Genomic DNA, 15000 nt, shown 5'->3' on the forward strand with positions numbered 1-15000 from the left:
ACTCCCCCCCCCCCCTCTCTCTCTCTATCTGCCTCTTTGTCAGTCAGACTATCTCTCCTACAAGGTTTTAATGGTGTGTGTGTGTGTGTTCTCTCAGTCATATCAGGAGCAGTTGAAGAAGACTAAAGCGCAGCGTGAAGATCTGAGGTCAAAGGTTCAGCGTCTCAGACAGGATCTGGACTCCAGGTTCTACATTTCTGTTTTTCTCCTGAATCTCACTGAGGTGTTACAGCGTTCCTCACCATCCAATCAGAAAGCTCAAATTACAAACAGGAAGTGATGTCGAGCACATTTGAAAAATGTTGTGTGTGTGTCTGTTAGGCCGAATGTGAAGGAGCTGAAGTGGTGTAAACAGCAGTTGAGAAGGATGGAGAATCTCATGCAGCAGAATAATGTCAGGTATCTACACACAACACACTCGGGGTGTCTCTACCCAACACACTCGGGGTGTCTCTACCCAACACACTCGGGGTGTGTCTACGCAACACACATTGTGGTCTCTCTTTACAGAACCACTGGTTTTGTACACTGTGGGTTTATTGTACTTGTGTTTGAAGGTCAGTTCAGACGAAGAAACCTGAAGATCCGACGGGTTCTATCACTGAGACACAGCGATACCTCACTGAGAGCCAGAGATGCATCACGGTAAACATTTTACACACACACGCAAGCACATATGGATGTACACACATACACACATCTTGATGTATGCACACACACACACACACACACACACACACACACACGGGTGTACGCACACATACACACACACGGATGTAGACACACACACACAGGGAGTAGCGAGTTTTATTCCTTTTATATTGTAGCAAACTACAAACACAATTATTTTTAAATAAAAGTCACATTTTATCCATTTCTATGTACTTTTTTTTTGTTCATGATTGAAGGTGGTTCCTTTTGTCCTTTGTTATAGCAGCTATAAACTCTTAGTCCCTCAGCAGGATCTTAGTTTTCTGTGTTGCACTGAAGACTCCTTCCATAAATCGTATTAAAATCACAGAAAATGTTGCATCCTCTGAGCAAACTGTTACTATAGAAACGTTAACGCATTTAAACTAGCGCATGTAAAATTAATCCGCACCTTCCGACCAATCACGGTCCAGAATTCAGCTGCACCATGTGAGTGATTGAATGTGTCTCCTGTTTGACGTGATGTTACAGGAGATCTGCTCGGAGCTGAAGGTGCAGGACGTCGGCGACGTGGTGGCTGCAGTAAAGGCGCGCTGCAGAGAGTCAGAGTCGGCGCTCGGACTCGAGAAGGTCACGATTGATTTCATCGCACGTGAAAAACACCCATACACGTGGCACGGATTATAATTCATGTCACGTTTATTGCTCGGTGTGATGGTTTGGATTAAATATGATCTGAACAAAATCTCATTCACATCATCGTAATGTTTCATGGTGCAGATCCTCAGTGACATCACAGACGTCCTGACCAATCCGAGAGCCCCGCTGTCGTCGCCTCAGCGACCCGGGGATGGCGCAGCCTCGGAGCTGGAGCGGCTCGTTCCTACACTGGAGACGTGGAGCCGACAGCTCAGAGCTCTGCCGGTCAGTCTCGCACACACCACGCGTGTGACGTTTCTCTGAGACGCACTCACGTTAAAGCTTAGCACCAACATCTGCTCCGTCAGGATCTGCAGCGCTCCGTTAGCAGGCTGACGAAGAGGCTGTTGCCGTGGCAGCCGGAGGACGGAGCCGGGTTTCCTCAGTCCGAGTGCGTGAAGGTGGAGGACGTGAAGCTCATGGTGGACATGCTGCTGGACGAGACCGCTCCGGACGACACGGTGCTTTTATTGCTTTATTTTTCCACACTTTGTTCTAACTCTTAATATCTACAAAAAGCAGTTGTTTTTCTCTCATGTTTTTACGTTTACACGTTTGTGTGTGTGTGTGTGTGTGTGTGTGTGTGTAGGTGTTGCGCACTCCAATGAAGCCCACGCTGCAGGCGATGGTGTCTCACTTCCAGAAACTCTTCGACGTTCCGAGTCTGCGTGGTGTTTACCCGAGAATGAACGAGGTCTACACACGTCTGGCCGAGATGAACAACGCCATGAGGAACTTGCGAGACATCCTGGACATGGGTATGTGATGCAGATGTTGAGATCTGTTGTTACTATAGCAACCGTAAATCCTTCAGCCGACGTACTTTAACGTGTGCTGTTAGAGATCAGAAGTGTAAATTCTCAGATGTTTAAAAACCTGTATGGAAAAATATTTGTATCTAATAAAATAAAATAAACTGGATGAGAGAAACGTTTCACACACTTACCTGCTGCAGTGCATTGTGGGATTGGGAGAAAATAATGTAGAAGTTTCTTGTGTAATGTAAGTCTGACTTTCATGAACGTGTGTGTGCTAGATGAAAGAGCGCCCCCTGGTGACGTGGTGAACACAGTGGCCAAAGTAATGACCGGAGATTTTTCCCTTCAAAACCCACAAGAGTTGCTCGGAACCAGTGACATAGACAGGTACACACACACACACACACACACACACACACACACACACACGCAAATAGTGTAGTATTATAAGTGTTTTACATTCTGTTTTCCAAATGTTCGATAAAACGTGTCTCTCTGTTTTAATTATTTTCAATTTGTGTGGATTTTATTTTTGTTAAAATAAACTCTTGTCTGTCTGTGTGTGTGTGTGTGTGTGTGTGTGTGTGTGTGTCGTACTGTCTTCCTCTTTTCAGCATTATAATGAAGCTGAAGGAACACGAGGAATTTTTTCCTGCATTTCACTCACTGGTTCTCGACCTGCTGAACACTCTGGGTATGTACACACACACACACACACACACACACACTTCTACATTCTTTGTCAAATTTTATATATTAATGTGCAAGTCTTATTTATTATGAACATTTATATAGTAATATTATCAGCTAATCGTGTGTGTGTGTGTGTGTGTGTGTGTGTGTGTGTGTGTGTGTGTGTGTGTGTGTGTGGTCCGTCCTCACAAGGACAGAGCTCTTATTGTAGATGAATTATGTTTCTCTAGAACCTAGTGAGATAAACCATGGGAGCAGGTGTGTGATGGTCATGGTGTGTGTGTGTGTGTGTGTGTGTGTGTTTGCAGGTGCTGAGAGTTTGGATGATATTCTACCCCGAGTCAGGACTCTGAAGTCGATGACTGAGTGAGAAACACGTGTTTGGTTTCTGCTCTGTGCACGTGATGATGACGTGACCGGTGCTGAGACGCATGTGAGAGTCTGGGTGTGTTTTATTGAAGAACGTGTCTCGAGTAAATCGTAGGAGCACCAGTGTGACCTGTACAGTTCCTCAGTGTGAATTAAACTCCTTTATAGAACAATTCCTTATTTATCCTTCGGATTTCTCTCAGGAACAAATCTGCATTTTGTTTCATTTCATTCAGCATTCTCTCAGCGTCTCGCTACACCCCCACCCCCACCCCCACCCTGCTGACATCAGAGTCTCAGTTCCAGCATATAAATAATGCTGTCTGTTCACCCACTTCAGTGACGTGACCCCTGAATCAGAGCTGCCACGTGTCACATAAATATCAGGATGTAAATAAATAAAGGTTCCAATTAAAACTCCAGTAATAAGGCAGCAGCAGACCTGCGTTAGCGTTAGCGTCCATCACGCCGCGAGGGTGCGTGTGTGGCGTCTCGGTCGGGTGCGTGTCCTCTGAGCCGGCGCATGATGAGGCTGCCGGACGGCGCGTTGGTGATCAGCGTCCCGGCGAAGGTGTGCGTGTCCCTCAGGATGTGGACGGTGAGTCTGCAGGAAGCGACGTCCTCGATGTGGAAGCCTGAGTGACGTCCCTGATCCGCCTCGAGAACCTGATCATGTGACAGTGGGCCGAAATACTGACGGGACAAAAAGAGGTTTTGGCCTAATTTAGTTTAAGTCTTTAAAAATGATACTTCAAAACAAATGAATTCTCTTTATATTAATCCACAATCCTGCGTTTAGAAGCTTGAGAATTGGAGGACATCTCCATAAAATAAATCAGGATCTTCCCTGTAGGGAAAATGTGCCTGAGTATCTCCATGTTCCTGAAAAGGTTCCTGAACCTCCATTTTTCATAGGTACTCACGGCTCTTCCAGACGAGGGGTCGATGAAGTCAGCCCAGTATCCTCCTCTCCACAACAGGAAACAGATCTCTTTTGCACCGTTAATAAACTACACACACAGAGGGAACGTTAATTTAGTGTTTAGTGTAAGAGATGTTGTAGTTTAGGAACGTTTTAGACACATGTTCATTCATAACCAAAATCTGGGATCAGATCAATTCAACATGCCAAGTTATTTTCCCCACTGATTTCACACCTGATCCTTCTACTGATCAACAGTTACTTCAACCTGCTGTTCTGCTTTTACATCAAACTGAAAAAAATTAATCAGTAACCTCTCCATTAGTGGTGGAGAAAAGAAGAAAATAAAAGACGGGCCAAAAAGTGTAGGGTTTTTTTTGCAGCATTTATTCTCTCGCAAAACATTCATCATTCTTTCCCTCTGGTCCATAACCATCTTTGTTCCTAATTCAAGGTTCTAAGCTGGCGTCTGTTTGAATATTGCTCTGCTGTTTGCTTCACACACTCCACAACACTCAGAACCTCCCACGCAACTGCATTTATCTGCTGCAGACCTGATAGGTCCAAACCAGCAACCTCTCAAGCCAAAGCTCATCCAAATGAGCCACAGGAGGTCACAAAGTGTCTGTTCTTAAATTCTAACCGCATCATAGAACATGAGGTTGAACCACGACACCACTTCAGGTAGAGAGTGACGTCTACGCGCATGAACAGTATGATTTTAAACGGTGAGCTCAGGGATTTGAGGTCTGAGCTTCACAAGTCCATGTTCAGGCTCTGGCATGAATTCTACAGTGTGTAGGTGAGTGTGGTGATGCACATGTATCTGTCTTTATGACACGTGACCTGGTGTCTCAGTGGACTGAGTGTCAGAGTCTGTTCTCTTGCTCTGTTCAGGGTTGAGTGTAAAGACATGAAAAAACACCTGAAAAAAAGCTCTGATTTTTCAATGACTTCTGGATGACTTTACTTCTGTCCCTGTGTCTTTCTTTCTCCTGCTCACTTCTGGAACCCAATAGGGTCTGTCCTCCCTGGTGGCTCAGTGGGTTAAGACGTGGTGTATGGGGTTAGTCATGGTCAGGAAAGATAAACCCCCAAAAAAAAGAGGGTGAGTGTGTGGGACTTGATGGCTTTGTGGTAAAAGCCTTTGCCTCTGGACTCGGAGGTTGCTGGTTCGAATCCGGCGTGTCCTGACACTGGGTGATCTGTGAGAATGTCTGTGTGGTGAGAGCAGATCAGGTGAGTGGGGGGTGAAAGGATGAGTGTGGTGAGGAGAAGATTGGGGTAAATGGTGCTTCAAAAGCCCAGAAAAAGGTAAAGTGATAGTTTTTGGGCAGAAATTTTCCCCTATAGATGCAAAACTAAGTCGATACTTTTTTCTGTTTTTTTGCTGCATAACCCCCTGCCTTCATCTCCTCAGGGGCCGGGGGGGCAGATGCCCGGATATTGCCCCCCTTGCTCAGCTTACGCCCTCCGATTCCTTCTCATCTTACGCCCTCGGATACCTTCTCACATCCTGAACCTTTCACACAACTCTTTCCAGAACCTTCACAGTTCTCGACCGGAACCTTTCACGCAACCGTCTCATATCCCAGAGTCCTGGCCGGGGTTTGAACCAGCAACCTCTCAACCCAGAGGCGAAGCTCATCCAACTGAGCCACAGGATCTCATACTAACAAGCTGTTTTAATGCACATTTCACTTTTCTACTCTACAAACTACAACAAACAAAAGCTGAAGCTGAGGATCAAACTTAAACTAGAAGAACACCCACACTAAATTGAAAGTGAGGCTTGAACCAGGGAGTTCATGCAGCAGAAACCATGATGTTAACCACTACACCACTTGAGGACTGTGACAGATGCTGCTTATTGGATTTTTGGCTTTAACTTAAAGAGCATTTGAGACATTTTTGAAGAATAATATATGTGGTGTAGAACCTGCTGAGGTCTGAACCTGCAACCTCTCAAAACACGAGACAAGGATCTTATCTGATTGAGCTACAGGATCTCACAGGAACCAGCCATTTTAATGGACATTTCACTTTTCTATTCAATGACCTGCTACAAACAATGATTGAACCAGGGACGTCGTGGACCAGAGACTGGGATGTTAAACACCACACCATCTAGGAACAAAAGCAAAATTTACTTACTGCTCTTTTCTTTTCTTCAGTTTTGTTCTATAAACTATGAGCGCAAACAAAAATTTAAGTTGAGGCTTGAACCAGGGACTTCGTGCACCACAAAGTTAACCACAATATACACAAATCTTTGTGGTAGCTTCTGTCAATCAAAAGGGCGGGGTGGATTATGGGGTTAGTCGGCACAGGGGCGGTTTATATCAGTGAGTTCAGGGACGTGAGGTGAGAGTTTTATCACTGGGCCTCAAGACTCCACTATAAACAGTGACAGAGCCACACCCTACAGCTCACTTTTACACCTCCTACAAGCCCTGCTTTCTCGATGAGGGTAAACACCAATCTCTCTGTGTGTGTGTGTGTGTGTGTGTGTGTGTGTGTGTGTGTGTGTATACAAATCTACATTTATTTACAGGCTGAACAAATCAAATATTTAGCTATTTTGTCTAAATAAATTAATGTTCTAATTTAAACACTTCAAGCTAGAAGTGTTTAAAGTGTTTTGTCTCAGAGCAAATCAACAGCAAGTTTTGATGTAATTAGTGCGTCTTTGCAGGACCTCATGAGTTACAGGAGTCGTACTGGGTAAAGTGTGTGTACGTGTAGCAGTGTATCTAAAGGTGTGTGAACTCTGGCGTTTGAAGCCACACTCAGGAATTTGCCCATCACATGATCTCGAGCTCTGAGGAACAGAATAAAATTTCTGAACGTCCTGGAAGAACATAGACGTGAGAAGCTCTTGGAACCAGTGGCTGTGGATCAAATCCTGTGGCTCAATTAGATAAACTTGGGTTTATGTTTCAGAGGTTAGAGGGTCAAACCCCTGGGGGTTCTTCAGGAGATAATTACAGATATGTGGGAAATGATGAGAAGGTGAAAGACCATCTCTGAGTGAAGAGTGGACGTGTTGTCAGAAATGTACATACGTCTGTTAAAGTGTGTGTCTGTCTTTAACAATCTTTTCTTTCTGCTGGAAGAGGAATAAAGTGAAAGATAAACCCCCCCAAAAACCTTCATATTCTGTCTTCCCTGGTGGCTCAGTGGGTTAAGACATGGGTTGGTCTGTAGGCTTCAGGCAGGGTTCGAACCCTGCTTCAGGTCATGTCTTTACTTCTGCCATGTATTTTCCTTTCTATTGGTCACCGCTGGTAGAAAACAAAAAATAAACCCCCCCAAAAAAAAACCTGCATTCTGTCCTTCCTGGTGGCTCAGTGGGTTAAGGCTGGTGGGTCTCTGTAGACACTGGTGAAGGTTCATGTCCTGCTTCAGATGATGTATTTATTCTCTTAGTGTCTTTAACATTAATTTCTCTCTGCAGGTATAAAACGAAAGATAAACCCCCAAAAAAAAAGCAGGTGAGTGTGTGGGACTTGATGGCTTTGTGGTAAAAGCCTTTGCCTCTGGACTCGGAGGTTGCTGGTTCGAATCCGGCGTGTCCTGACACTGGGTGAGTTGTGAGAATGTCTGTGTGGTGAGAGCAGATCAGGTGAGTGGTGGGTGAAACGATGAGTGTGGTGAGGAGAAGATTGGGGTAAATGGTGCTTCAAAAGCCCAGAAAAAGGTAAAGTGATAGTTTTTGGGCAGAAATTTTCCCCTATAGATGCAAAACTAAGTCGATACTTTTTTCTGTTTTTTTGCTGCATAACCCCCTGCCTTCATCTCCTCAGGGGCCGGGGGGGCAGATGCCCGGATATTGCCCCCCTTTTCATCTTACGCCCTCCGATTCCTTCTCACATCCTGAACCTTTCACACAACTCTTTCCAGAACCTTCACAGTTCTCGACCTGAACCTTTCACGCAACCGTCTCATATCCCAGAGTCCTGGCCGGGGTTTGAACCAGCAACCTCTCAACCCAGAGGCGAAGCTCATCCAACTGAGCCACAGGATCTCATACTAACAAGCTGTTTTAATGCACATTTCACTTTTCTACTCTACAAACTACAACAAACAAAAGCTGAAGCTGAGGATCAAACTTAAACTAGAAGAACACCCACACTAAATTGAAGGTGAGGCTTAAACCAGGGAGTTCATGCAGCAGAGACCATGATGTTAACCACTACACCACTTGAGGACTGGGACAATGCTGTTTCATTGTCTAAATGTCTCAAATGTTAATTTAGTTAAAGCGTAATATATTTGGTCTCAAAATACAAGACAGGTAACAAATAAAAACTAAAGCTCAGACTTCAGGGACATCAAGCTCAAAAGACCATGATGGGAACCATTACACCGTCCTGAGAGGAGCATGAAATGTGCTTACTGGCCTTTTGTCTTATAAATAAATAAATAAATAAATAAAGATAAAAAGATGTGTGCTGTGATTCCTCTCAGTAACATGACGTATAACTATGAGAACATTGCCCTCTTGTTTCAACCCTCACAACACTCCAACTTCCAAACCACCGGCTGCGTTTATCTCCTGCACACCTGGCTGGGGTTTGTACCAGCGACTTCTCAAGCCAGAGGCAAATCCCAACTAATTAAACCACTGGACCCCATACTCACAACTGATTTAAACAAAAACAAGTCCAAGTTTAGATACATGAAAGCAGAGACATCAGGCACCAGAGACTGTGAGGCAACATCACTCAACTCATGTAGACTCCAACCCCTAAAGCTAGTAGAGATATAAGACAGACAACTGCCCCAAAAGAAGAGTCCATGCTATAAGCCTCTGGTGGCAGAACTGGTTAAATCCTGCACATCTTTTTGATGGTTTTAGTCAGAGTTCAAGTCTGAATATGGGGGATGTCTCTTTATTTAAACAATTTGCTTTTATATTTTCTTAAAGCTCTCATGTAGATATGAGGCTACACAAAAAGAATCACAACCACTGGTCAAAGAAGTGACGTACAACCCCACTGTAGCAGTGTCACCCTTTATCTAAACTTCTCCAACAGTGAAGCAGCTGCTCAGAACCTACACATCATGAGTCGCTACAAATCCCCCAGAATCCGTCTGGATAAAGTTGAGGCTCTGCTTTCCTGTGACTGAAACCCAACAGTGTGTCTGTGAATGTGTGGCTCCACCCAGGTGCTTAGTCCACACAAATTACTGCCTGTATCACTTATTAACAGGTTTATTCAGTTTTTTATAACAAATGAATATGGTTTATATTTATATGAATCATGAATAAATCAGAGGTGTGTGAGACTCACGTTATCTAGCAGCTGTTGTGAGTTCAGTTCGGCCTCTGTCGGATTCCTTCTCTGCTTTACAGTCACCACAGTGATGCCACTGACAGGAAGAGCTGGAAAAAATGATTCTAACTCTGTGTGTGCATGTGCATGTGCATGTGCATGTGCGTGTGCGTGTGCGTGTGTGTGTTTGGGGGTGGGGGTCAAACAAAAAAAAAAAAAGGTCACAAATTTGTTCAGTCGTTTATCTGTTAAACTCGCTCTGGACTTCATACTAAATATTGATAGTAATTTCTGATCATTTCCCCAAAGCACTACAGGAGGGAACGACTATAAAGTGAGAACAGGATCTAACTTATCACAAACATTATATATAATAATAAACAGATTACACATACATATTTCACTCTAATCCAATCACATCTCACCCTGTTTCAGCAGTTCAGGACAGGAATGAATAGAACACTCCACATCACAGTGAGTGAAATATTCCTCTGCTTTTACAACTCCCTGAGGCCATACTGATGATTCTGTAGTCTGTAAACACACACACACGCACGCACACACGCACACACACGCTGGTCACGATATGTAGATATAATTTTCCAGAAGAAAGGTTCAGTTCAGGTACTGTTCAGGCTCGAGTCAGGTTCAGTAGAGGAATAGTTCAGGTTTAGTAAACACACACACACACACACACACACACACACACACTGAAAGCAGCGCACCTGGTATTCAGTAATGAACTGTGCCAGTATAAACTCATGTCTCTCGCTGCTGGATGGCGCTGTGAGAAGGTCAGGAACCATGCGCTGGGTCGGTGCTGTCCTCTGTTCCTCCTCTCCCGTCCCGCCTAGGTGACAGTCAAACCCCACGTTACCTGGTAACTGAAAGCGTTTATCCTGAGGTCCGAAAGGACCCATTGTCTCATCAGGCCACACTGTTCTGGGGCCTACTGTTTACAAACACACACACACACACACACACCATATTATCTCTGTTTCATGTACTTCAGGACTCTACTTCTGAACTGTAGTCATGTGTGTGTGTGTGTGTGTGTGTGTGTGTGTGTGTGTGTGTGTGTGTTTGTGTGTGTGTGTGTGTGTGTGGTTTACCTGGAGGACGAGATGAAACCACTACATAAGGCTCATCTGATCCTGAAGATCCAGCGGTGGAGAACAATCTCAGTGACCTGACGTTCCGAGTCGCTCTGGCCCACCGGGCAGCTCGTCTGCACAGCACCTGAATAACACACACACACACTCCTGAAACAAATCACACACAAACTACACAGATGTTTAAAGAAAACTGCATGCTGATGGGAACAATGACCTCCAGGGATCTGTAGATTTTGATTGATAAGAGACTGTACACTGAAGAAATTAAATACATATTCAGATCTTACAGGAAGCAGACGACGCACTACAGGAAGCACTCGTGCTTGTGTTTATCTCTTTAATAGAGATAAAACATCATATCACACTGACAAAACCCAGTCATTAGTGTTGCACAAGACCAGCACAGGTATCATTAACAACAGGGTACTGGTGGAAAACAAGTTGAAGCTGGCTGAAGGAGGAGAAGGAGAGGAGGAAGACGTCTACAGAGACAGCAGGGAAAGGAGAAGTGGAGGAGAGTGGAGGAGAGTGGAGGAGAGTGGAGGAGAAGTGGAGGAGAAGTGGAGGTTCAGGTTGACACTTTAAATGTTGGTACTATGACGGGTAAAGGGAGAGAGGGAGCTGATATGATGGAGAGGAGAAAGGTAGATATGCTGTGTGTTCAGGAGACCAAGTAGAAAGGGAGTAAGAGCAGGAACATTGGAGGTGTTTAAACTGTTCTATCATGGTGTGGATGGAAAGAGAAATGGTGTAGGGGTGATTCTGAAGGAAGAGTACAGTAAGAGTGTAGTGGAGGTGAAGAGAGTTTCTGATAGGGTGATGAACGTGAAGCTGGAAGTTGAAGGCGTGATGATAAATGTCATCAGTGTTTATGCTCCACAAGTGGGTTGTAAGATGGAGGAGAAGGAAACATTCTGAAGTAAGTTAGATGAAGTGGTAGAAGGTGAACCTAGGAAAGATCGATTGGTGATTGGGGCAGACTTTAATGGAGGAGAGTGAAGACTGAGAGAAGAATACGATGGTGGAAACTGAAGGAGGAAGAGTGTAGTGTGAGATTCAGGGAAGAGGTCAGACCGGGGCTCAGTGGTGGTGGTGGTGGTGAGGAGGTGCTGGCTGATTGGAGAACTATTGCAGAAGTGATAAGGGAGTCAGCTAGAAAGGTACTTGGTGTGACATCTGGAGATAGAACTATGGTGAGACCTAAGATGTTGTATGGTTTAGAGACAGTGGCATTGAGTAAAAGACAGGTTGGAGGTAGAAAAACCTGAAGATGTTGAGATGTTTGTTGGGAGTGACGATGATGGACAGGATTAGAAACGAGTTTATAAGAGGGACAGCACATGTAGGACATTTTAGAGACAATGTGAGGGAGGTGTGATTGAGATGGTTTGGACATGTGCAGAGGAGGGACATGGGGTATATCTTTATGAATACGAGTGTGGGAGTGGAAATGAGACTCACACTCGTCATTCTGGTGGCTGCGTCCTGCTCCTGTTACACCCTGCAAACACAATTAATAACACGCTTTATTACACATTTATTAATGCTGTTCATCCGCTTCAGAAAAATACTCAACACTGAGTAAAAGTGATTTCTCTCTTTAAAAGTGATCTGTATATTATCATTAAACTTTTTAAACATCATTTCTGTGCTCAAATCCAAAAACAGGGAACAGGTTGAGAAACTCTTTGCCTTGTTTTTTACTTTATTATTTAAAATGATATAAAAAGTACATAAATACTGTATTTACACTAATATATTACACAACTCTAATATAGTCTGATCCTTCATCTCCTGGTGTTTATTCCAAAACAGCTATTAGAAATGTAGTAATTAAAACTATTAACCTCTGAATTAAACACTGAGATTCTCCACCACCATCATTCAAACCTACTTCATTTCATCGCCCCGGATGAAATGACAATGTTTTTGATTTACTACTGATTTTTTCCCCTAAAACACAAACACTTCACACTTAGCAAACATGCTCCGCTCGGATATTACATCATCTGACTTATCAAAGCAGAACAAAGTGAAACATGGGCCATTAAAGCAGTTTCACACTTTCATAATTCCCAGATATATTCCCTCTGTATTTTACTCCAAAATAATAAACCCTCATAATAACCCTTTATAATAAACCCTACCTGAAACTCGACATAAACACGGGTGTTGTATTTGATCGCGTTTGATCGTGTAAAATAAAACACTTTGAAAGGAATTAAAGGCACTAAACAGTCGCGTGAGGTACGAAGTGTAATAACGTGTACTTCAAATTACTATTAAAATAAATAGAGAAATTAAAACGTACACAATGTTCTCGGAAAGCGAGCTGCTAGTACCCTGCTCCTCTCCCCTCCCCTCCCCTCCCTCCCCCCGCACACGTCCAGCCGAACACGTGACCGGAAAAAGGTAGAATAAGAGTTCGAATCGAGCTCAATTTATTGCGAATCTGTTCGTACGAATAACAAATATATGTTGTTGTATTATTATTTATTACAAACAACAATCTATTGTTAGGTTGTAAATATTACAAAAACCAAACCTAAGCTTTAATAAAAAACATGTAATAAAAGAAAATAATTCTAATAACGAAAGTTACTGAGGAACACAAGAACTTTGAGCACGGATTTGGACTGTAATTAATATTAATGGTTCAGGAGGACAGGTTGCATGAACAGGACACTTCAACAATGACAGAACTTTAATGAAGGATATTTGTTGTGGAGGATGAGGATGAACTCCTGCTCAAATTTCTTCCTCATGCAGTCTCAGGGAGTTTTTCCTTGCCACTGACTCCATCATTATGTACAGACTTATAGGCAGGAACGTATACATTCAGAGTTCATAACCTCTTTATCTCTGTACAGCGGATTTTAAACACTGTCCATTGTTACACTTGTTATTAGAGCCATGGAAATAAAAATGAATTGAAATATATATGAAATAATACAATACAACATGGAATACTAAAATATATTATACAACAAATTACAAACAAAAACATTATATACTAACACACTATAATGCTTTTTATAAATGTATTTCATTTTGATTAAAGTTGAAATTAAATGACTTTATTCACTTTCCTGGTCTTCAGTAAGAACTTCAGCAGGAGGTAATAAAGTGCTAATAATCTGCTAAAGTACACTCTTATTTTCTATACTAAAAATCGATTTTTAAATAATCCCTCTAATGAATGAGAAATGAAAGTGTTACAGAGGTGTGATAGTTTCTCAGTAACACAACAAACTGGAGTATTTATTCATTTGCCTTCTGTGAAGATACACTTTACATGGGTTGGAGTGGAAGATCACCAGCTATAGATCTTTGACCTCAACCACCTCAGGCCTCATGTCACCTACATGACCTGCAGTACCTGACTGGCCTGAATGAGTACAATCTCCACAAGCACAAGAGTGAAGGTTATTATAACAGCAAATGGGGATAAAATGTGGAATGTTCAAAAAGGAGCACATACTAATCTTAGAGTCAGTTGTTCACAAACGTTCAGCAATATATTGTATACTCATATGTGCTTTGCTTACCAAATCAGGAGATTAGTTCCACACGCTTCTTCTGGCTGATGTGTGCAGAGGTGTCCTAACCTTTTTTCAGTCTTTTTTGACACATTTGTGTAGATGAAGAAGAACCAGACTGGCTAGACTGGACCTTGGAGGGTTCAGAGCACAGCATACTAAACAAATACAAATATAGATAGATAAACAAACCGGAGTCATTGGAGGTTTTTATTCACATCTCAAGTCTGAATTTTGTATCTTTACCTGAAAGCTTGAGAGATATTTATACAGTAAAGAAGAGCAATCAGGCGGGGGGGAATCAGGATTACTGTAAAGTACCTCTGGAGATCCTTGGTGTTCAATTACAATACAGTGCAAGTAAAATTCACATTGATTAACCAATTAATAAATAAACTGTCCCTATAAAACTGCAGACGCAGTAAAGCATGACCTCTTTATATAAAGAATGATCCATCCAAATCACACAGAATGAACAATGATCACTCATCACACACACAACAACCCTTGGCAGATCGCTTACATTTACACGTCCTAATTTATGTGTCCAATAAAAGAAAAACACCAAATATGGTTAAAAAATAAATAAATAAAGATTATAAAAAAAAAATTAAAAACATAATATCTCATTTATCCACCATTTAATGAACCGAATGAAGTGGGAATGTTTTCAGGGCCGAAGTTCTTCATCAGTGAGGATTTATTATTATTTTATAACTCGTTGATTAATTGCAAATAATTGTGATTATCCATGATCAAAATAAATTATAAAATCGTAAAATGCAACAAGCGAAAGAATAAAAACGCAGGCAGCGAATCCGAGACTCCTGGTGTTAAAGCACAAGCACATACTTCAACACCGTTACACGTTTAAAATAACACTTAAATAACATAATAACAGGAGATATAACATTTCTGTTACACAAAAGTATCCAGGCCACGACGCAGCGCAGAACACAAACAGAATAATGAGGT

At 42.6% G+C, this 15000-nt stretch overlaps 3 protein-coding genes across 14 annotated transcripts in view; 1 reads left to right on the top strand and 2 right to left on the bottom strand.

The window, feature by feature from the left end:
- Window positions 1–3343, top strand: part of cep70 (centrosomal protein 70) — an 8987-nt gene extending 5644 nt beyond the window's left edge. For both annotated transcript variants that reach the window (XM_083549690.1, XM_083549689.1), the window contains exons 8-17: window positions 98–186; window positions 322–399; window positions 558–645; window positions 1183–1281; window positions 1432–1575; window positions 1659–1811; window positions 1940–2108; window positions 2387–2495; window positions 2723–2802; window positions 3110–3343. In XM_083549690.1, coding sequence (XP_083405816.1) covers window positions 98–186; window positions 322–399; window positions 558–645; window positions 1183–1281; window positions 1432–1575; window positions 1659–1811; window positions 1940–2108; window positions 2387–2495; window positions 2723–2802; window positions 3110–3171 — 1071 coding nt within the window. In that variant the 3' untranslated portion in view covers window positions 3172–3343. The remainder of the gene's footprint in view (window positions 1–97; window positions 187–321; window positions 400–557; window positions 646–1182; window positions 1282–1431; window positions 1576–1658; window positions 1812–1939; window positions 2109–2386; window positions 2496–2722; window positions 2803–3109) is intronic.
- The window catches only part of mmadhca (metabolism of cobalamin associated Da), a 57550-nt gene continuing 43853 nt past the window's right edge, over window positions 1304–15000 (bottom strand). The window contains exons 1-9 of one of the 9 annotated variants that reach the window (XM_083549694.1): window positions 12798–12897; window positions 11948–11987; window positions 10484–10610; window positions 10097–10323; window positions 9797–9905; window positions 9390–9502; window positions 4094–4180; window positions 3613–3863; window positions 1304–2158 (exon numbers count right to left, since the gene is read on the bottom strand). In XM_083549694.1, the coding sequence (XP_083405820.1) occupies window positions 3624–3863; window positions 4094–4180; window positions 9390–9502; window positions 9797–9905; window positions 10097–10323; window positions 10484–10610; window positions 11948–11956 (912 nt within the window). In that variant the 5' untranslated portion in view covers window positions 11957–11987; window positions 12798–12897 and the 3' untranslated portion in view covers window positions 1304–2158; window positions 3613–3623. Of the gene's footprint in view, window positions 2159–3235; window positions 3864–4093; window positions 4181–9389; window positions 9503–9796; window positions 9906–10096; window positions 10324–10483; window positions 10611–11947; window positions 12011–12633; window positions 12898–14034; window positions 14173–15000 lie in introns of those variants that run through there. The other 8 variants (XM_083549699.1, XM_083549697.1, XM_083549692.1 and 5 more) reach the window with 8 other exon arrangements.
- adarb1a (adenosine deaminase RNA specific B1a) overlaps window positions 14219–15000 on the bottom strand; it is an 18513-nt gene continuing 17731 nt past the window's right edge. For 2 of the 3 annotated variants that reach the window (XM_083549687.1, XM_083549688.1), the window contains one exon: window positions 14219–15000. This exon is cut by the window's right edge and continues 307 nt beyond it. The gene's annotated coding sequence lies outside the window, so the exon portion shown is untranslated. The other variant, XR_014534887.1, reaches the window with a different exon arrangement.

This window comes from Silurus aristotelis, assembly GCF_946808225.1.
Source record: "Silurus aristotelis genome assembly, chromosome: 9".
Classification (NCBI taxonomy): Eukaryota; Metazoa; Chordata; class Actinopteri; order Siluriformes; family Siluridae; genus Silurus; species Silurus aristotelis.